This window comes from Chrysochloris asiatica, unplaced genomic scaffold (assembly GCF_000296735.1).
Source record: "Chrysochloris asiatica unplaced genomic scaffold, ChrAsi1.0 scaffold00064, whole genome shotgun sequence".
Lineage (NCBI taxonomy): Eukaryota > Metazoa > Chordata > Mammalia > Afrosoricida > Chrysochloridae > Chrysochloris > Chrysochloris asiatica.
The window spans coordinates 15,881,069-15,903,609 of NW_006408582.1; the positions used below are offsets into that span (position 1 = coordinate 15,881,069).

Below are 22,541 nucleotides of genomic sequence, written 5' to 3' on the forward strand. Positions count from 1 at the left end.
TTGGGTCCCTGGTTCCCACTGAGGAAACAATAGAACCCTCTGTAGAATTGTCCCCCAAAGATGGCTCCTGACAGCTGCAGTAGTGAGCAGAGCCTTGGGGTTCGCAACAGCATCGAGCCCCTGTGAAGCAATGGCCTACAGACATCCTGGAGCCACCACCTCTCCTGTCTGACCTGACCTGACCTGGATGCCCAGCCCTTGCCCAGCCCACTGCCCCCTACTCCTCTCTGGTGTGACCCTGCCCCTCTATCCCTGACCTTGTATAACTCAGCCCCATACATGCACCCACTCTTGTTATACCGAATTGTTTCTGCTGTGGTTTGGGGAATTTTTTTTATTAAATAAAAAAAATTTTTATTTTAAATGTTAATATACTTTTAGAAAATAAGAAAATCTCACCTTTAAGTGCATCCCCACCCACTCCCAACTAAACATTATTAGCATTTTCCCCAAAGATCTGTTTAACACGGTGTTGGACTGGTGTGTTTTGCACTTGGTTTCTTTCTTTTAAATTTTTAGTCATTTTCTATGTCACTACCTAAAACTTTACTTGGAATGGCTGCTGCTTATGTTCCATTAGGTGACTTGGCCATGATTTATGTAATCATCCCTCCTTTAAAAAAAGAAAAAGTTGTTTCTTTATTGTTCAGAAAATTCAGTTATTTAAGTTTTTCTCATGGGTGGGATAAAAAAAGACAAGTCCTACACTTTACCAAGCACTGCACTACTGTGTTCATTTAAATTATCTCATTTGACCCCTTACTGATATTTTGAGGTCGATATTATTTCTTTCCATTTTTACAGATGAGAAACAGATAAATTAAGGTTAAGAAAGTTACCCAAGGACACACAGCAGTTTTAGACAGAACTGGGATTTGAACCAAGTTGTCTGACTCAAGCCACCTCATTTACATTAAAGTCTTAGCTTTTAATGGAGTTTAGAGATGAGTTTGTCCTCCTCTCTGCCCTCTTTCCAACATTATGTACTTTATGTCTGAATATGTTCCAAGTAGCACTGAATGACCCATCCCCACTTATGTTTCACCTTATACAGCCATGCTGCAATGTCACCCCAGAGCCCAAAATACGGGGTCCTTGCTGTGGACAGTGGTGCTTTGAACTTTTTCTATTAGAGATGACATCATCTAGTCACTAGGCCTCTCCTCCCAATAAAGACCACCAAGCTGCAGGACCACCCTCCCTGCATCCTAGTGACCCCCCCTTTCTAACTCCTGTGAACAGCAGGTAGATCAGTGTTCATTTGGTCCAGGAATGAAGTTGGTCCAGGTGGGCACTGACTCTGAGACTCAGCCTGTGGCCACTCACGGAAGCTCAGTAGCTTGACCCCAGCCCAGACCTGCCCTTTGAACCTCTGCTTCTCACAGGCCTTTCCCAGCATCCCCATTGTCCATCTTCTGTTTCCAACCCTCGTATTGACCAAACAATATATGTCCACCTATATCGATGGCACTTAACAACAACAACAACATATCTTAATATCTCTTGTTTTTTCTTATAAAAGTTTTAGACTTTTTATTTTGAAATAATTTTAGATTTACAAAAGAGTCAGAAGATACTATAGGAAGTCTCCAATTAGCCTTCACCCAGCTTCCCTTAATGTTAACATCTTACAGGACCATCTATCAAAATTAAGAACTCAACATTGATACATTGTTAACTAAACTTCAGACTTTATTTGGATTTACCAGTTTCTCCACAAAGGACCTAGGATTGTGTTCTCTTCACAGATGGCCTAGAGGGTAGATATGATTCTTCCAAAGTCGCTAAACAATCTTGTGGCAGAGCTCAGCGTGAGCCAGATCTCCTTACCAGGAGGGCCTGGATGCTTGGGCTGTGGCCCTCCTCTCCTTTCCCACTTTAAGGACAAGGGTTGCTACTCTGTCCACAGCGCTAAGTGTACACACATGCCCTACCCTTGTCTCTATGTTGCCTGCCACAGGCCTTCCTGCTTACACGTTCATACCCACAGGCATGTGTGTTCCTTGAAATGGTTGGTCCAGGTTTTTCTCATGGGTGCTGGGAGCCTAGCACTGTACCAATCAGATAGTTCCTGTCCACTGCACTGGTATTTCTTGTGTGGCCACCCACATTAGCCAGTTTTCTTCTCTCTCTGGGAATGGAGGACACAAACCTAAATTGACAGAGATCTTTCTTTGTTCCTGATTTTAGAGGACCATCCTCACTAGCTGGGTCTCTTTTGGCTCCTAGTGGCCTCGGGCTTGGTATCTTTCTGTCTTAGCCCTCTCTTCTCCCTCCTCAGCTTTTCAATGTCTCTGTCTCAGTGTCTCTCTCTTTTCTCTGACGGCCTTGAGAAGAGTCTCTGTTGTCTCCCTCAGCACTTGGGAAAATAGTTCCTCCTACTTGTGCAGCCCTTCACGGTTTACAAGGCGCTTTTGCGCATTCCATTGCCTCATGTGATCCTGACCACAGAGGTGATTAGGCCTACTTGATGGAAGACGAACGTTTTTTTCCTCAGTGATAATGGGGGAAGTGGAGCCGTGGTTTGTTGTAGTCTCTGCTCTTCCAAGCAGTTAGGCTGTCTGGTGTTTATCTTAGGCTGCCTTTGAGGCTCTCAAGAGCCTTGCCCAGACATGACCTCACTCTCTCAAATCATCCCTGGGAGGCAGGAAGGAGTCTGGAACCAACGCTGTCCCCACTTCACAGATGGGAAAACCAAGGGATAAACACACATACATAAAGCTGACACACAAACTGACAAGTTGCTCTGCAGTCTGGAAGGTCGGGAGGTCTTAGGACTGAGGGCAGCAGCTCCTTCTGCCAACTGGCTAGCAAGCTGGGCCCACTGGAATGAAACTATGAAGCAAGCCAGACTCCTTACCTCCATTTAGGCCACCCCACCAGACATTCTCTCCAAAAAGGGGAGACAAAGCCAGCAGGAGGTAAAAGAGTAAATCCCATCCATCACTACGACAGCCATTCCAATTCAAAGCTACCCTATCTATAGGACTAGAAGAACTGCTCCATAAGGCTTCCAAGGGTGTAATCTTGGACAGACTGCCTTTCTCCTGAGCAGCAGCTGGTGGGTTCAAACTACTGACCTTTCCGTTAGCAGCCTAACATTTAGCCCACTGCACTACCAGAGCTCCAAACCAAACCCACTGCTATCGAGTGGATTCCGATTTACAGCAAGGCTGTGAGTCTTTATGGGAGCAGAAAGCCTCATCTTTCTATCTCAGAGTAGACGGTGGGTTTTGAACTGCTGCCATTGTGGTTAGCAGTCCAGTGTTTATCATACAACACCCCCAGGGCTCCTTTAAACGAATAAAGACAAGGCCTAAATGGAGGTGAGGAGTCTGCCTTGGCTTGCTTCATAGTTTCATTCCAGTTGGCCCAGGCTGCTAGGAGGTTAAAGGAAGCTCTAAGGAGGAAAAAGCATAGCTCACCAAAACAACCCACACCCTGTTTTCAATGTGCCAGGCCCTGTGGACTCGGAGTAGCACACTGTACACTGACCAAGGCTTGACCGCCTGGCTCCATGCCCTCTCTTCAGTCTATTCTGCAAATCTCCAGTCCTGCCCCACCTTGGCCATCCTAGAGATGACCTCTCCCTTCTCTAAGCGTCTACACCTCCTGTCCACACCACTCATTTAGCACTTAGCTGATAACCCACAGATACTTTTTAATACGCATTATGTTCATCTCTTCAACTAGAATCTCCGCCTCCACAGGGGCTTTGGTCTCCCCTTGCATGGGGCACTGACAGAAGAAAGTTATTCGAAAAGTGGTTATCTGGGGGAAAGCCATAGCTTGCTTATGACAAAAGTTGGAAAACTGATCTAAACTGCTCGCCACAGCCCCGTGACGTCATTTGACTCTTTTGTGACATCATCGTCGCAGACCACTGTGGCGTCTTAGTACCCTGCAGACAAGTTGACGTCAGTGACAGAACCAGTGCAGACAAGTGCTTGCTAAAGGAATGAGCTAGGTCCGGAGGGGGCGGGGAGAGGAAAGGAGACGTCCCAAACAGTAGAGGCCGATTGAGCAGCTGAAGCCAGGCAGGAGACCGCACTGCCCTGGCGGGTCACCTAGCCTCTCCAGGCTGGCTCCGCCCCCTTCGTGCCCGCGCGGGTCAGCCCTCAGAGGCCGGCCGCGGTGAGACGCAGCCAATCAGCGGCGAGGGCTCGGCAGCTCTTCCGCGTTTGCAAGCGCGCCGGGGCCGAGCCCGCGGGGGAGGGGCAGAGGGAGACGGACCCCAGGCCTCGCCGCGTCCCCACCGGGCCCAAGCGGCCGTCGGGCTCTACGCTCGCCCCCTCACATGGGACCCGATGGCCTCGGAAGGCCTGGCGGGGGCGCTGGCGGACGTGCTGGGGGGTAGGGGGCCGCGCGTGCTGAGCTGCGACTCGGTGCCGGCCGAGGAGCCGGTGACCCCGGTGAGGCTGCGGAAGAACGTCTGCTACGTGGTACTAGCCGTGTTCCTCAATGATCAGGTGAGTGGCCAGGGCCACTGGAGCTTGCAGGACTGAACCTCCGCTCACTCGTGTGTGACGCGTTACAGTTTTACAAAGCACTTTCCCTTAGACTTGAATTTGAGCTCTGCGCCCTCCAGGCGTGCCATCCATCCACCCATTATACAGAGGAGGAAACTGAGGCCCAGGAGCTTTGGAGCTCTTGTCCGTATTTTGTCTAGCCCCCTAGGCCTCGGACTGTTATATTCCTTTTCCTTGCCCAGGAGCCCAGTACAGTATTCAGTGCCTAGTAGGCGCTTCTGAAGATCAGTTTAGTGCATCAGAGACCTCCCATAGGCCTCTTTGATCAGTAATAGCAGACCCCACACTTAAACTCAGCCTTCTAGCTCCCTAAAACTCTTTAATGCTGATTCCTGTAAAAGTTGCTGGAATAACAGCTAGAAGAGAGCAAGACATAGGGGTAGTATAAGGCTGAGTAAGGGTGTGAATCAAAATGTAGTCATTAGCGTTAGTACTAGTCATAGCAGTTTGTAAACCATGTAGAGATACAATGACAAATGCAGCCGTGATTCAGTTCAAGACAGGACACACTAGCCCAGAAATCTCAGCCCCTTTCTCAAGAGGAAGTCTAACGAGGGATGAATCGCAGTGAGGAGACCTGTGGCCCCTGGAGAGCTCAACCATCCCATCAGCAAGGGGGTGTCCCTGGGTGGTACAAATGGTTAAACGTGCTCTGCTGCTAACTGGAAAGCTGCAAGTTTGAGTCCACGCAGAGGTACTTTAGAAGAATGGTCTGGCAACTTACTCCCAGAAAAAGCCAACGTTTGAAAACGCTATGGAGCCCAGTTCTACCCTGCTACATACAGGGCCTCCGTGAGTCAGTGTGGACTCACATGGTAATTGGGCATCAGGAAGGGCACATACGATCAGGCCCCACGGCAAGAGAAGCCTTAGGGTTTTGCTGTTCTGTGGACTTGTGGGTGCTGGAGCTCCCAGACCAGCTATAATGGGAGGTAGGGTGAGGAATCTCTCTCTCTTTAGGATGAGGTGCTACTGATTCAGGAGGCCAAGCGAGAGTGCCGTGGGTCTTGGTACCTACCTGCAGGGAGAATGGAGCCAGGGGAGACCATCGTGGAGGCGCTGCAGCGTGAGGTGAAAGAAGAGGCAGGGCTGCAGTGTGAACCCCTGACGATGCTGTCTGTGGAGGAACGGGGCCCCTCCTGGGTCCGATTCGTGTTCCTTGCTCGCCCCACAGGTATGTCCCACCTGGTATCACGTGAGCAGGCATCAGTTGACACCATTTCCTCGGAAACTTGTTGTTAGGTGACGTGAGCCCCGCCACTGCCAGCCCTATTTTGGTTAGTGCATGCCTGGCATGACCAGATTCCTGTCCCAGAACTCTGGGCCTGTTCCCTGGGTTGGGGATAGAGTGGCTGGATGTGTTTTACTCTACAGGACCTGGCCCTTCTCTTTTCCCATCATGTCTCCCAAATATCATAGGTGGAATTCTCAAGACCTCCAAGGACGCAGATGCAGAGTCCCTGCAGGCTGGCTGGTACCCACGAACTTCCCTGCCTACTCCGTTGCGAGCCCATGACATCTTGCACCTGGTAGAGTTAGCTGCCCAGTACTGTCGGCAAGCTCAGCACCCTCCAATTCTACCCCAAGAACTTCCCTGCAATGTGGTCTGTCAACGGCTTGTAACCACCTTTACTAGCGTCCAGACAGTATGGGTATTGGTGGGCACTGTGGGGATACCTCACTTGCCCATCACTGCTTGTGGCTTCACCCCCATGGAGCAGAGAGGTGGCATGAAGGTAGCCATCCTGCGGCTGTTACAGGAGTGTCTGACCCTGCACCACTTGGCGGTGGAGACCAAGGGGTTGCTTGGACTGCAGCATCTGGGCAAAGACCATGTGGATGGTATCTGTCTGAATGTGTTAGTGACAGTGGCTTTCCGAAACCCAGGTACCCAAAGTGAGCCCCCGAAGATTCGGGGTGAAAACTTCTTTTGGTGGAAGGTGGCAGAGGAAGACCTACAAAGCCAGCTCTTACATAGGCTTCAGGAATCATCTGTCATCCCAGTCAACAGATAGGAAAGGGCCGGAAGTGAGCAAGAAGCTGGGCCTCTATGCCCTCCTCCACTGTATCTCCCCTTGCCTCTGAAGGAGTTCGGGATTTGCTGGACAGGATTTTTGTTGCTTTGCGAGCAGGGGCAGTGTCCTGGTTCCAGGGGATTTTCATCTCTCCTGGCTACGGAACCAGGTCCCTACATCACATACACCAAGATGGACAGTTCTTTAACCAAGCACTGTCCAGAGCTCAAGATCGTGCTTGCTCTGAGGGCAAACTGCAGCTACTCCATATGGGGATATGGGAACTTTCTGAACCTGAGATGACAGTCACCATTTCCTTTGCCCACCTCCATACAGGCCTCCCTCTGAGTTCTGACACTTAGAATGAAAAGGGCATGTGGAGAGCACACCTCTTGCAGTTGTTTACTTTACCTAAGTGACTCTGTGGGAAGTGCTGTAAAAAAAGAGATGTGTCCATGTCCCACTGATGGCCACCCTGGGCCTTTCCCAGACAGTGTGCTGATACTGGAGAGAGCTAAGCCTGCTGGAGGTGGGGGTGGCTAGGGCAGGGTCTTAGGTGTAAGTGACCTCAACAGGGGCTCTCCATCTCACTGGTTAGGAAGGGATGTGACTGTGCAGGGACCACATCCCTACGGAAACACAACTGAACCTTTTGAGGTTTGAACAGTGAGAACGCCAGGAGATGCTTCAGGTGGGAACCAAGTTGTTGATGCTGCCCCTGCCTCTGCTCGAGGTTCTTCGGTTCTTTCTTCCCAAGTTTCTCTAGCTCTGATCCCTCTTCCATCACTCTGGCAGCCCCAAGGCTTGTACCTCTGCTTGAACTGGACCAAAACCTTTCTCCATTTAACCTCAGACCCAGCTGAATCATGGTAGGCTTTTTTTTTTTTTTTTTTAAAAGAACTACCAAAATTGAAGGGAAAGCCAAAGAAAATGAACAAAAAATAAATGGTGTGCTCATCATTGTTTATGATGTTCACGTTTTTGATTCTATGCAGGGAAGACACGTGAACGGACTTCCCTTATCCCCGGGTAACTGCACTGTACCCCGAAGGACCAAGATGATCTCAAAGGCCCTTTCCCTAGCTCCCTTTAGCTGGAGGTCTCCAACTGCCTCCATCTTACCTTTCTGACCTATCGAGCTGCGGTAGGAATCTTTGTAACTGAGGACAAACGTTCCAAAAGATGGAACCAAACTCTTATTTCCTGCTCACTCATTTCCCCTCTGAGGGAGGCACCAAGCCATATCTATTTAGAAGGGTAATAAGATTTGCTGCTATAATTTTATTTTTAGACTAGTCTTCAACCCTGGGTGCAAATTAAGGTCACCTGGGGTGGTTTTTACACCTACTCTGTCCCCCATCCCCACAGACAGTGATTTAACTGAGGAAGGCAGGGGCCTGAGCATTCATTGGTATTTAAAAAAGCCACCCAGGTGATCCTAACATATACCACACCAAGTTGAGAACCACTGCGAAACAATTGTGAAAACTCAGCTTTGTCCTGCCCTGAAGCAGTGTTGGTGAACCCCTTGGAAGTACACATTTGTTAAGTGCCATCAAGTCGTTTCTGACCCATAGCAACCCTGTGTAGGGTTTCTAAGGAGCAGTTGGGTGAGCTTGAACCATCAATCCTGCAGTTTGAAGCAACTTTGCAGTCCAGTGCATTAACCCACAGTGCCACACCAGGACTCCACACTGTATTTAGGGACATTTAAAAAATATCCAGCCCACTGTTTAAGACCAAAACAGTTAGTTATACGCTATACAACATAAACACAAAAATGAGAACCGCATACAGATGCTAGCAGACAACTCATTCTCTCACGGTATGTCTCTAAGGCTAGCAGGCTCATAGCTGTAGGTGAGCGGAGTAGAAATCATGTTGCTTGGCCAAGAAAGAGTCTGATTCCTGGCAGGAGCTGAGGAACATCAGATTTGCACTGCCAGAGCCTGTGTCTGTTTACCACCCCACCACACACCACCCCCTCCAGCCGGTGCTGGAAAAGAAATTTAATTTGTCTTGCTTGGGGAGGAAGAAGGGTCTGAATTAGCAGTGGGTCCCTGGGCAGAAGGATGCAAAGGTAGAACAGAGCCCGTGTTCACACAACCACACCATTTATTGCTGTGCTGTCTTGGGGACGACACCATGCAAATGCCAAAGTGCATTGAGAGTGTCAGGCCTGTGACTCCTACACCCTTGAACATTTCCTGAATCTAAGAGTCCAGATACAGTTCAGCCACTGAGATCGGCCCCGTCCCACACGCACGCGTGCACACACGTCTTTCAGAGCAGCAAAGTTCTCCCTGGCTTGGAGGAATGCGGGAGAGGTCGAGGTCATTGAGTTTCCTCCTCTTTCATGTCACCTCTTGGCAACCTGTGCCCTGCTTCTAGAAGCAGCATGGGCAGGAAAAGGAAGCGAAAGGGGCTCTGGCCTGCTCCTCCTTGCCCAGGAGCTAAGCCAGCAACTGCAGTCCTGCTGTGAGGTAATGCCTGGCACCGCCTGTGTATTCCTGCAGGTCGAGACAGATTCGGAGCGGGTGGGGTGGCAGCCCTAGCCATGGAGGGCACGCAGGGAGAACAACATCGGAACTGGCTGCCTGGGCCCCAGCGCCTCCCCACCAGTCCTCAGGGGCCTCTAGCAGGGTGGGATCCTGGCCTCCTGCTCCCTTACCTCCCTAGGAGACCACTAGGGGCTGGACAGAAGGCTAAGGGCCAGGTCTGGCCTCTCCTGGTCTCTGAGCTTCTGCACCCAGGTGTTGTGGACCTGCTGAGACGGGTTCAGAGGCGCCAGTGAGAAACCAGCTGGAGCTGGAGCCTGGCACCCATCTCCCTGTCTCCCCAGGCCCTCTCCCGCCCTGGCTGTAGTGGCATCACAGTTCTCATTAACAGCTACCCCCGCCTGGGCGCGGAGCATGCTTTGGGCATTTGCCATCAGGCGGTTGGGGATTTTGCAATCCTCTCCAGGAGGGCAGAGCAGGCAGAAGGGGCTTCCCCTGCTCTCCTTCACTGCCCCTTCTCCACAGGTCCAGCCAAGAAGGCAGTGAAAGCATGCCAAGTCTCAGCAGCTTCTATGTACCTAATGTGACAGACAGGACCCCTGTGCCCCTCTCTCTGGCCTAGGTTCCTCAACAGCCTCTAAAGCCATCTTCTCATTCCTCCTCTTATCCCTTGAATTGAGTCACAGGTCTTGGCTCTGGCCGGAAGCGTGGTAAGCCCAGAAAACATGAGGTCTGAGGTTCGGGTGCTCACCTGGCCAACACCCAGCTCCTCAAGAAGGCCCCGAGGACACCGTGCTGCCTGGGAAGCCATCCCATCAGCTCCTGTGACATCTGGTGCCTCTGTGGGCCACTCCCTGAAACCCAGTCCTGTCTGGTCTACTAGCCAAGGTCAACTTAGTTAACCTGGAAGCAGAAGGCCAGGCCTGGGCAGAGGCAGAGGTCCCTGAGACACAGTAGAGGCCATCCCAGCCCCCACCACCTGGGAGGAGAGAGGTGGCAGGCAGGAGGCAGGTCTTATACAGAGGTGTGGACAAGAGTCTCTCTACCCATCATCCTCCTGGCTCAAACATGCCCTTATGGGGGTGGGGAGAAGCTCAAGTGAGGACCATGTGGGGGAAACTTGACAAAAGCAATGGCAGCCAGTTCCTTGCAGAATTCCTCAAGTACCACCACACCTTGAAGGAGGGTCTGATGGTCCAGCCTGCAGGGAAATAGCATGGGGGGGTCATGGCTGAAAGGAGGTGGGTGAGTGCCCACAGTGACATCCAGCGTCCCTAATGCATAACTAGAGGTGGAAGATGAGCTTGGCAACAGGCTCTCATATGCTTTCCATGGCTGGTCCCTCCCCTAGCTTAAAGCATTCCACCTTCTACCCCCAAGGCATTTCCTGAGGGCTCCATCTCCCTACAATACTTACTGTTCCCCAGGGACCTGTCCCATTAGCTGCTTTCGCACCAGGAGCAGTTTGCCTGGAAACTGGGGTACCCTCTGAATCCTCTGCATCAAGTCTCCAATCACCTAGAGTGTGAACAATTGAGATGGGGAACTTAGAACTCTCTTAACAGGATCCCCTGACTCTGCTGTGTCATGGATGTGTGTGCAGCGAGGGTGCTCATTCCTCTAGATGCTTTCGTAGTCTGCCTTTCCATTAGTCTCCTTTCTCCACCGTCCCCCTCCCCCACCAGGCCCAGGTAGTCTTACCCTGACGAGCACAGAGAAGAGGCTCCTACAGCCAGGGGCCAGAGTGATGTAGGGATCCAGGAGGTATTCATGGATATGGGGGTGGGGGAAGAGGGCAAGCCGGGACAGGACTGAGGTCACTTGCAGGTTCAGGCTGTATGGCTGTAGGGAACACATGGTGGACACAGCTGAAGGCTGCCAGGGCTGGTGAGCATTTTTGCACTCCCCCAGCAAGGCGCCTGGCCAGTGTGAACGTGTGCGGGGGTGGGAGGCTCACGTGATATGTATGTGTCATGGATTCCCTGGGGCTGAGGGCCAGAACATGTTAGGACGTGTGGAACAGAGGCAAGATGGGGCTTCCCACTTGGGAAAGTTGGGGTGGGGGTGAGGGTTTCTGGTGGATTCTAAAATATGAAGAAGAGTCAGGCCCCATGAGCAGTCCCTCCTCTCCTTCAGAGGGCACAAAGCTGGAGCTCTTGCCTTGTTGCCAGGGGCCCAGACTTGTAGGCTACCTGATCCAAAATTCGGGACATCCGATCAAAGAGCACTTGGAGGAAATGACCCTCAAAGAAAGGCCTTTCAGGCTCGTGAGGGTCCAGGGGTGTGGGGCCCAGGGGCCAGCCCCAGGGAGCAACTCGGGAACTGCACTCCTGGAACTGAAACAGGAAGGGGAAAGTCGAGGTCAGGAAAGACCACCACCCAGGAAGGACAGGATCAGGACATTTGGCCAGAGTTGAAAGCATGTGGGGCAGGAACCAGTGATCACAGAGGAGGAACAGGGAGTTATCAAATCAAAGAGGTAGGCAGAGGCCTAGACACTCACCAGGCCATACGCATCATGGACATAGGTGTCATATCCAGTCTCCTCCAGGAAAGCTGATGTCTTGGCTTCCTCAGGAACCAGGCAGAGGAAACTGAGAGACACAATCTAGGTGTGGGTGCTCCATCAGGGCTTTCCTGGCTTTCTGGGTCTGTGGGAGCTCCAGCCCTCAGGGAGCACCCCCGCCTGTGTGGTTCCTGAGGGAACACTCCCTCCTGGTTGGACCCCATTAGGGTTCTGACCACAGACACAACAAAACTCGGAAAGGCTCACATTTCCTAACCTACTCCCTACCTGTTGACGATCTCAGTCACTGCCGTTTTGCCCTCTGAATTGGTGGTAGGAGCTGGGGGAGGCTTTGAGGAAGGTTGAAAGCCAGAATCGAGGAAGCCATCTGTGAAATAAGGGTCTTCCTCCAGATCCCTGTGGCCAGGGCAGACAAACCAGGCATTTAGGGATGAGTGATTATAGGAGTGCGGAGTGCTGGGATGGTTCCCGGACAGCCCAAGGCCTCCCAGAGAGACCTGCTTTCACTTACAGGGTGTCCTCATAGTTCTCAGGCTCTGGTGTGCCCCGTGCCACGTAGGGGCGGCCCTCGAGGTTGCGCAGGACCAAACTGCGGATGATCCGCTCTTGAGGTTTCTGGAGCAGCTCCTCAAAGAGCCGCAGTGTAGCGATGCTAATCTGAAGAAAGGAGGGGTTCTCAGGAGAATGACCCCTTCCCAACTCCGGGGAAACTGAGACACCCAAATCCACCCCAGCTTTGAGAGGTGCCTTGGAACTGTTCACCTAGATAAGAAAAGTCTTACAAAGGGAAATTCCTCTGGCCAGGGACTAAGGCTGTAGGTTTCAGTGGGGAGTGGATGCAACCAAGAAGTTTGAGTGGTCTTGGACCTGTTACTATTACTATTTTGATGTGTGACATTGGGCAAGCCACTTGGCTTCTCTCTGCCTCAGTTTTCATGTCTGAAAAGTGGGAATATCTGCCTCACCTACCTCACTTGCTGTAAGCATCAAACAAGCCAAATGAACATAAAGGCAGTTTGCAGGATATACGGTGCTGTAATAAGGTAGGCTATCCCAGAAAATTACTATGAGACGTGAGTAGTTTGGCTGTCAATCACGACTTTACTGTTCTGGGGGACTCAGTGCCTCACAGACAGAGGAAATTACCTGACGATGGGAGGAAGTGCTCAGGAAACCCCTTGGATAGGGGTTAAGGGTAGGATCTGGAAGAAACTGAGGGTCCCACCCACCTTACCTCATCAGAGAGGTGGTCACAGTGCCCAATGAGCTGGGCACACAGTGTGCGGGGGCCATCCTCAGGGGCCTCAGGCTGCCGCTCTGTGCCCAGGAGAACTGTCATGGCCTCCCGAAGCAGGGCAGGGGAACGCAGCTGGCGCAGCAAGGCCGTCAGCAGGGCAGTGGAGGTCAGTACGCTCTGCTCACATCTATAGTGAGAGAACACCTTAACCAGGCCTCAGTGCTCAGAGCCAAGTAGATCAATCAGCAAAGGAGGAGCAGAGAGAGAATGAGAGTGGAGGGTAGCAAAACCTTCCCTGGTTTCCTTACATCTTTGGCTAATACCTCTTTGCTCATTTCCCATCCTAGTGAGGTCCTGAAGCTCAAGAGTGAGAAGCCTTTGTTGAGGCTCTGTGGCTCAGAGCTATGTGCCTGTAAGGGGAGTAGCGTGGCAAACATTAACCAATGGGGTCCATCAATGGGACTCTGGCTGAGGAGCTTCCTGGCTCTAGGGACAGGAAAGGGCATGGAGGGGTGGGCAGTTTGATCCCATGGCCCTGTCTGAGGGCACTGGACATACACTTACACGTGCAGAAGCTGGAGCTGCAGAGTTTCCACAAATAGCTTCTCAGCCACAGCCTTTGCCAAGGCATCCCCAACAACCTGGGCACCAAACAGCATGTCTCAGGCACGTTTCACGTCATTGAGGTTTACCCACTTAGAAAGAACTATGTCTTTGCACAGCATGTAACACAACAGACAAAAGGTCCCTGGGTGGGACAAATGGTTAAGCACTTGGCTACTAACTGAAATGGTGGTGGTGCAAAGCAACCAACCCAGAGGTGCTTCAGACAACAGGTGTGACAATCTGCTTCGGAAAGATCAGTCACAAAAACCCTACGGAGCTGTTCTACTCTATACATGTGGGGTTGCCATGAGTTGGAATCAACTCGACAACTCAGAGTAATAACAGCAACAAGGTCGTGCCAGGCTCTTGACAGATTCCACGTTTTCAGGCACCTGTTTCACTGGGTCCTTGAAATAGATATAATGAAGGGAGGAGCTGAAGCTGGGAGGGCACCTGCTACACCGAGGGACAGCCCTGTCTGTGCTGCCTTCCTCACCGTGTGTGCCTCCATGATGAGGTGGTCGCAGTAATCAAACCAGCCCAGGAATGCAGCCAAAGCCTCTTTGCCAGGGAAGGAAGCCTCATCAGATGGGGCACTGGGTAACCTGAAGGGAGAGGAGGGAGCAAAGGCTAAGGTGGGTAACAAGAGCTGCTAGATCTTCCTCAAATCTGTTTTGGAGCTGGACCCTTTCCCTTCTCCCTTTCAAGCTCGATGGCTGGGAATCGGTTTGATGGGGGCTTTGTGGTCAGAGACAGCAAAACGGATGCTACCCTGTGGGGACTGGTCATAGCCTGGGGAAGAGGGTGGCCAGCAGAGGTTCCTACCCGACTTGGAATACAAGAGGAGCCATCTACCAGAAAGATAGATAGGAGGCCTGGTGGCACTGTGGGCTAAGCATTGGGCTGCTAATCACAAGGTTGGTGGTTTGAACCCATCAGCCCTTCTGCAGGAGAAAGATGAGGCTGTCTGCTTCCATAAAGGTTTAGTCTCAGAAACCCTGTAAAGGTCATCAAGAGTTGGAACCAACTCGATTAGTTTAGCTACTGAAGATGTCTGCCAGCCTTCGTTGGCCAAGCACCTACCTCCAGCTGATGCCCTCTAAAGTGGCAATGTCTGCGGGATCAAGGAAGGTGGGCATGGACTGGTACAGCTGGCAAAGGTGCTCGGTGATCGCAAGGCAACAGGGGCTGCTCTGTACCAGGTAGGTGGCAGCTGCTTGGGAAGCCACGCTTACCAGGAGCAGCAGGTTCTCCTGGGCCTTCAGGGCCACGCGGCTTTTCTAGGGAGGAGATGGGGATATGAGTTGAGGGGCATGCATCTGAACCCCCAAACCACCACCCAACAATTCTATTCCTTCCTAGTCCTCAATCCATTCCATCTCAATGACCATCACCTTGCTCTTGCACAGCCCAATCAGGGAGGTGATCAGGTTGCTCTCTCCAATCCCACCGTCTGGCTTCTCAGTCTCAGCAGGCAGCTGGATGTTTGAGGCCTGGGCCTCACCAGGCTCCCCATCAAGTTTGGGGTTCCTGTCAGAAGCATCCCTGTGACTGGCTGCTGCTTTAGGCAGGGTGATGGATTCTCTGGATGTCTTCTTCTTACCTATAATCTTTTTACCCTGTAAAGCAGGTCAGATGAGATTAGGTCATGAAAAGAGAGCATTCCCCAAGATGCCTCCTTGAGAATGCAAGATGTGCTGGAGGTCAGGGGCTCAGCACTGAGTAGGAGGAGAAGCTACTTGAGTGCCTCCCTGGGTACCTGACCTAGCCTTCTGTTTCTTCAGAAGGGCCAAGGGGGCTTGCCCCTGGGGTTCTGGGCCCTCCCACTCCTGCTCCCCATAGAAGTGCTCACTTCTAGAATGTAGGTAAGCAGGTCTGGATCCTGCTGGATCTTGGAGCAGAGGACCGTGGTGAACTGTACCTCCTCCTTTTCTGTGAGAGATCCTGGGACTGTCCCAAGTCGGAGAAGTTTCTGGAAGAGGAGCAGGGCAGAAACAGAAGGGAATGAGTGGCAAGGAAGAAAGGTGGTCATTTGCCCCCAACCCTCACCCAGAGGCACTCCTTGGCTTCTTGGCCCTTTACCTGCACAGGCCTGTGAACGTTGAGGTAATGCAGGAGGGGGTGTTGCACTTGGGCCAGAACTTTGCTGAAGAACTGGAACACCTGCTGCCGCATGCCTGGTGGGTACTGAGAGTGAGGGAATAGAGCATCTTGTCAGAAGGTAGAAATCGCATCCATGGAGCTTGCTGTTCCTTGGCTAGAACGTTGCTACTCCCAAGAGCCACCTGGCCTATTTCCTGCTATCAGATCACTGCTCCAAGGACACCTTTTCCACAAGGCCTTCTCTCTTTACTATGTTATTTGAAAGTGGCCTCCCCTGCATTTCCTCGCCTCTTCCCTGTTTTAATTCCCCCCCATAATTGTTATCATGGAGCATCTCTAGGTGAGTTCATTAGATTCTTCTGCCTCTCCCCATTAGGATGCAAACTCCATGGGAGCAGGAGTGTTTGTCCATTTTAGTCACTGCTCTATCCCTAGCATCTACAAGAATACCTACACATGGCTAGTGCTCAATACATCTTTGTGGAATGAAGGCACCCAAGTACAGAAACAGGCCAGAGCCCCTGCAGCCGATGGAATGTTGTGAGACAGTCAGTCCCGTCCCCTTTTGTGCTCCCCACCCTCAGGTTGGAACTGGCAGGAAGACAGGTAGAAGACACTAGAATCCAAGGGTTTTCACTCCAGTGCCCTGGTGCTTCCTGGGGTCCTGCCTCTGGCAGAAGGTCAAAGAGGTGCTTGGAGGCACCCCAGGATCTGGGCTGCATTTCCTGCCCACCTCAGCCTTGCCCAGCGTGCACAGGGTCTCAAGGATCTTGTGCTGCAGCAGGTACTCCAGGCAGGGCCCAGCCTCGCCAGCAGCAGCTTGCTGCTTCTCCTCATACACCAGGATGTCCAGCATCTGTTTCAGCCGCCAGGGAATGTCTGTTTTCTTGACTGGAGTGTTTTCATCTAAACCAAGATTCAGAAAACACGGATGAGTGAGTGAAGAGGGACCCTCCTCCTGAAAAGATCCACACCCCTGCCAAAGCAGGTTAGAAAGAAGCTGTGTCTGGGAGATGGAGGTCAAGGCCCAGGGGCCCAAAGGGCTGAGGGCAACCAGGAGCAGACCTCTATACTGAGGAAACCAAGTTTGCTTCAAACAAAGACCAAAGGAAACACAAGTTTATAGTTAGTGCTTCTGAATTTAAAACGACAGAAGAGCTTTTGGATGTGGCCAGGCTACAACTAGCACTTGATCAGAAGGACGTGGCAGCGTGATTTCCTCCAAATCTTGGGGTAGGACACGAAGGACATGTTGTTAGGGCTGCCTGTCAGCTTTGGGACTGAGTTAGAAGCCACAGGCTCAGGGTCTCTGTCACGTAAGTTAGAACCTATATTCTAGCACCTTCCTGAGAAATAACTCCTTGGGACCTGTTCATGTTCTTTTTGCACCAAGGGAAGCCACTACTCTGGTTTTTACAGGACAGAAAAAGAATGTGTGTATTGCCATTCATTCTACCTTGAACCTGTTCCATCGTGCCAAGGCCCTGATGGCAGGAGCTATATAGTGGGGCATTTAAAAAAGTCATGGAGACATTAGTTTCAGAGGATAGAGTGTTTAAAAAAAGAAAAGTTTGGGTACTTTGGGATTTGCCTTGGAGCACCCTCTAGCTTCTCTTTAAGGCATAGGATCTTGAGCAAGGCAGTCGTCCTCATTGATTTCCAACTCCTCTAGTCCTAGACACCATTCAGAAAGAGGACTAGGCCCAGGTAGAGTCTAAATCAGTCTGGGTTTCTTCCTACTTTCCTGGTAAACTGGGACTCTTGTCAAATGATCTTCAGAGGGTCTCAGCCTATGTAGTGGTTCTCATCTGGGGGCGTTGTCTCCCCTCAGAGAATATCTGGCATGCCTGGATATATTATGGTTGTAGTAACCAAAGGCGATACTACTGGCAACCAGGGTAGAGGTCAGAGTTGCTGCTAACCATCTTACAGAGCATAGGATAGTGCCCACAACAAAGAGATGTCTGACAAAATGCCAGCAGTGCCAAGGTTGAAAACCTTTGGTCTATGGGAACTTTTGAGGACCCTTCACAGCATCCAAAGACCACTCTTTAAATTTCTTAGGCTGGCCCAGGCTGAAAAGAAAGCCTTTAGAAAAGGTGTAGGCTAGATCCTACCCTGAGTCTGAGCTCTAGGAGGTGGAAAGCCAGGACATAGGATGAGGTCACTTGGCAACCGGTCTGTATCCACCAATACCAGCAGATGGACTACAAAGCAGCCAATCAGATTCTGCCCACTCTGTGTGCGACTGGGAAGGGCACAGTGGTCTCAAGATCTTGGCTCTCTGGGGTGTCAGCTTGGGAAGTCTGACATGTTACATATCTTGGTTTTATTCTCCTCTGACCCTGAATCTCAACTTGGGAAATATCCTCAGTTGGCTAAGGGAAATATGATACCTTTTTTTTAAAAAAAAATAAGCACTTGGGGACTGAAGAGTTTACCCAGTGGACCCTCTACACAGTGGGAGCTCAATCCCTCAGGCTGCCGTGCAGTGAAAGGCCCAGCCTCCCAGCTCCCACTCGCACCTCACATAGCTTCTCTCCTGGAAACTGGGGCTAGCAACTAAACAGTTGGGAACAGAGGTAGCCTAGGCTCCAGCTCAGCCTGGTGCCTGTTTCTCCGCCTGTCTCTATAAGCTCCATCCTAGCTATGAACTCCTGGCAGGGGCATCTCTGAGCTGGGTGGTAAAACTCTGCTTACACCTTCCTCCCCACTCCCTTCAGAGGAGGCTCGGGCCCTACCTGTACTTTCTTTTTTTTTTTTTAATGTTTTATTGTGAATTATGTGATAGTTTACATGGGAGAACATTAGTTTTACATTCATCTTATTGTATATTGTTTCATTGCCATGGTTACAATCCCCTCCATGCATCATCAACCAACCAAAGGGTATACACCACAAGCCTGCCCCCCGGTCATCAGCACACAGCCCCTCTCCCTCTCTGTGTCTAAAGTCCCCAACTGTTCCACCTTTCCACATCGTCTCTGCCTCCATCTCAGACATCACTGCTTCTCTGGGTAGGGTCCTGCTCTCCGCTGTTCTCTCTTGATGGTCCCAGAGACCTCCGCTCCCCTCCTTGCTACAAAACGTCTACCTTTACATTTCCAACCCTCACAATCAGTCCTGATAACAATTATTCACTATTGTATCACAAGGGATCAGCCCCGCCTAGACAGATTGGATACTACTCAGTAGAGATTCTACTTTCTTCTACACCCTCTGGATCTAGGTTCCCTCTTGAAAGCTTGTAAGCCAGTCACTTCTTGCCTTTGTAGCCCCCCATTTTTGGTAGCCAATGTCCAAGTTGCCCATCCCTGTCCTCTCCTTGTGTGGAGGGGGTAGGAATGATCCTTGCTGTAAAGATTTGTTCCCTCTTTTGAGCTACTGCATCCATACCTACCTGTACTTTCAATGTAATAGTGAGTGATGCCTTTCCAGTGCTCCACAAAGGCCTCCAGCAGGTCAATGCTAGGCTCTCGCTGTGAAGAAAACAGAGAAAACCTATGTGGTAACCAGTGACATGGACTTGGCATTCACTCGCACACATCCCAGGCTCAGTGCGAAGCCCTGGAGGAGACTCTGTATTCCAAGGGGTTCAAAGGGCAGAGAAACACATTTTCCCTGTGACACATACAAATTGTCTATCTTGCCAACAATCTCCTGGCCCCTTTCCTCAAAATAAGTCTTCCTCCTGAAAATGCTTAATTCCTGCTACATGCAAGGGTCCAACAGTCCCATTCTGGTTGTTGTCAAGTCAGCCCCCAAGTCACAGTAACCCTGCACACAAAGGAATGAAACACTGCTAGTTCTGTGCCATCCTTATGACTGGATGTGGATGGGACTGTGATTCATAGGGTTTTAACTGGCTGATTTTCTAAAGTAGATCACCAGACCTTTCTTCCTATTCTGTCTTTGTCTGGAAGCTTTGCTGAAACCTGTTGAACATCATAGCAACATACAGTGTCCACTGACAGATGGGTGAGGTAGATTGGCCAGGAATTGAACGTGGGCCTCCCACATGGAAAGTGAGAACTCTACCACTGAATCACCACTGCCTCCTTTGTCCTGGAGGAGCTGAAAATTTTGGTGAGAGAAATAGACATGGAAACTGATCATTTCAATACAACAGGGTTATGCAACAATAGAGGTGGTTGTTAGTTGCTGCTAATTGTGACTCATGGCCGCCCTGTGTATGCAGAGAACTGCTCCACAGGATTTTCAAGACTGTGACTTTTCAAATGTAGTCACAAAGTCTGTCTCTCTGGTGCCTTTGGGAGGGTCTGAACCGCTAGCTAACCTTTTAGTTAGCAGCTGCACTCTTAACCACCCACAGGGACTCCACAGTAGAGATTCCCATAGAAAAACAGGAGAACTCCCCTGAAAGCACAAAGAAAGACAAAGATAAGAAGCATGGTAAAGACAAAGCTTCCAGGTCATTTCTCAATCTGGTAATCTATGAAAAATCTGTGTTCAAGGCCATGACACGCTCAGTTCAGCCAGAGGGATGATGTTAGCATAATATTAAGAAGGCACTTTACTTATATAATGTGCTTTTTACTTTTTGTTTAAGAGGTAATTTTGCCTGAATTTTATCTTTCGTCTATGACTCAGGCTGTGAAGCCCTATGCCTCCTTAGGTGGGCTATAGTCTTTTCTATCTATCCTACACTGACTCTATCTATGGGGCTGGGAAACTATGATTCTGCTATGTCAAACCCCCAAGTCTCTTCCTTTTCCACAAGTGCTCTTTCCATCTCCACTATCTGGCTGGAACAGGCCTTGAGTTGATAATAACTACTTTTCCTGAGAACTTCTCCAAAAAAGGGCATTTTGTCTCTTTCCTTGCAGTGTAAGGGGGGGTGGGGGTGGGGAATACATAATCAGATATTGCCTATCTGTACATGCTCATTTCTTCCTCTACTTCTTTGCTTCTTGGGCCACTCTTCTGTTCAGGAAGCCCTTTATTCCTCTATCTTGGTCTCAGTCCTCACAGTGAGGCCCAGCTAAGAATCACCAGCTCCAGAAAACCCTCTCCAGGGTTCTGGCCATACACACCTCTAACCTCACACTTTACTGCACAATAGAACTGAATAGTTAATCCTTAATTAACTCATTCATTAAATTTCTCTAGTGCCTACTATGTACAAGGCACTGCTGGATGCCACAAGTGATACAATGATGGCTAAGATCTAGTCCTTAAAAAACATACCATGATGAAAAGTATATAAAATCTCATTGAATAAAGCGCTAGACTGAAAGACCGGTTTGAATCACAAGATCGGTGGTTCAAATTCACCAGCCGCTCCTTGGAAACCCTATACAGGATCACTATGAGTCAGAATCAACTTGATGGCACTTAATAACAAAAACTACTAAACTATAAAACCCTGTTACAGGGTCGCTATGGGTCGGAACCGACTCGACGGTACTTAACAACAACAACAACACTAAACTATAAGACAGTACTATACCACAGGGGAGGTAGAAAGTGACCACTTCTAGTAACTGGAACAGGAATGTCTTACTATGGAGGTGATGTCTGAAATTAACTTTGAAGAATTGGGTCAGATTTCAACAATTAATAAGGCAGAAAAGACATTTCCAGCACAAGAAACTCTGCAGAGTGTTTGGGGAAAGGTTGGATTGATGAGCAAGTGGGGCCTTAATGTCAGGCTAAGAAATCTGGATTTTTTTTTTTAACTGGCAGGTCTATGACATCTCAGCAGTATTTTAGGAAGATTCATTGGACAGTCATGTATAGGAGGGGACACAAGGGCAGGAAGAGTCCTTAGAAAGCTCCTGCATTGAGGGAGGAGATGATAACAAGGACTCAGAAACCTGGAAACATTCTCCTTTATCAGGCAGTCTTTAAAGTAAGGTGGTAGGGGCTGGGACCCTTATGAAAGAGGCACCTCCCACATACATGTGTCTGCATCTTATCACAGTCTGCTGACAGTTGTTTGATTAAGCCCTCATCTCTTCAATTAGACTGAGCTCCCATAGGGCAAGGCTTCTGTGTTTTCTATCTTTGCCTACTCCTAAAGCCTCTGCACATAGTAAATACTCATTAATATTCATCCAATGTCTCATCAAACTCCTTAAGAAATTCTTTCCACATTCCCTTATTTTTTGGAAAGCCGTCTGACCCTGGACCAACACTATAATGTTCTGTGATAGAGTCCCGTCTACTTTCAAAGTTAATTTCTAGTCTTCTACCACTTTTCCCTCAAACCCACTGCCATCAAGTTAGAATGGTGACCCTATATAGGTTTCTGAGACTGTCTTTCTTTCATGGAGCAGATTGTGGGTTTGAGCTGCCAACCTTGTGGTTAATGGTCCAGTGCGTATCCTAAGTACCACCAAAGCTTTTGTTGTTAAGTGTCATTGAGTTTGTTCTGACTCATGGCAACCCTGTATAGGGTTTCTGAGAAGCAGTTGGTGAGTTTGAAGCACTGGCCTTACAGTTCAAATCAACCTTGTGGCCCGGTGCTTATCCTACAGTGCCACAACAGGACTTGTTTTATTGTTGTTAAGTGGCTCAGTTGGTTCCAACCCATAAGGTTCCCAAGGAGCAGCTGGTGAGCTTGAACTGCTGACCTTATATGTCAAACTGACTATTTGGTGGAATTACTTATCCTAGGGTGTCACCCCAGGACTCCTGTTATTGTTGTTGAGTGCTGTCAAGTTGGTTCTGACTCACAGCAACCCTGTATAGAGTTTCCGAGGAGTGGCTCGTGGGTTTGAACAGCTGACCTTGAAGTTTAAATGGACCTTGAGGTCCACTGCATTATCCTAGAGTGCCACACTAGGACTCCATAGGACTCATTTTAGCTGTTTAAATCAAAGAGACTAATCTGACAAAAACAGGAGAAGCAACAGAACACTAATCAATACAGCCTCTTAGAAAGAATTAAAAAAAAGGGATATTTAGCTGAATCTTTTACTAAGTACCATAACTCCAGACCAAAGAAATTGTATTTCTTTAAAGGTAGTATTTTTTATCTATAATGTTACTTTTAAAATTCTA

At 49.8% G+C, this 22,541-nt stretch overlaps 2 protein-coding genes across 2 annotated transcripts in view; one reads left to right on the forward strand and one right to left on the reverse strand.

Annotated features, from left to right (window-relative positions):
* The first annotated feature begins 4,307 nt into the window (after positions 1 to 4,307).
* On the forward strand, positions 4,308 to 6,544 carry NUDT18 (nudix (nucleoside diphosphate linked moiety X)-type motif 18). Its single transcript, XM_006864406.1, has 3 exons — positions 4,308 to 4,469; positions 5,490 to 5,703; positions 5,949 to 6,544. The coding sequence occupies exons 1-3, from the start codon at positions 4,308 to 4,310 to the stop codon at positions 6,542 to 6,544; spliced, it is 972 nt and encodes a 323-aa protein (XP_006864468.1).
* Positions 6,545 to 10,116: 3,572 nt separating this feature from the next.
* FAM160B2 (family with sequence similarity 160, member B2) overlaps positions 10,117 to 22,541 on the reverse strand; it is a 17,583-nt gene continuing 5,158 nt past the window's right edge. Inside the window, 16 exon segments of the mRNA XM_006864449.1 lie at positions 10,117 to 10,243; positions 10,460 to 10,560; positions 10,744 to 10,884; positions 11,235 to 11,378; positions 11,546 to 11,636; positions 11,837 to 11,965; positions 12,081 to 12,226; positions 12,804 to 12,993; positions 13,371 to 13,447; positions 13,909 to 14,017; positions 14,496 to 14,692; positions 14,807 to 15,031; positions 15,265 to 15,384; positions 15,495 to 15,599; positions 16,249 to 16,421; positions 18,916 to 18,994. Coding sequence (XP_006864511.1) covers positions 10,117 to 10,243; positions 10,460 to 10,560; positions 10,744 to 10,884; positions 11,235 to 11,378; positions 11,546 to 11,636; positions 11,837 to 11,965; positions 12,081 to 12,226; positions 12,804 to 12,993; positions 13,371 to 13,447; positions 13,909 to 14,017; positions 14,496 to 14,692; positions 14,807 to 15,031; positions 15,265 to 15,384; positions 15,495 to 15,599; positions 16,249 to 16,421; positions 18,916 to 18,994 — 2,154 coding nt within the window.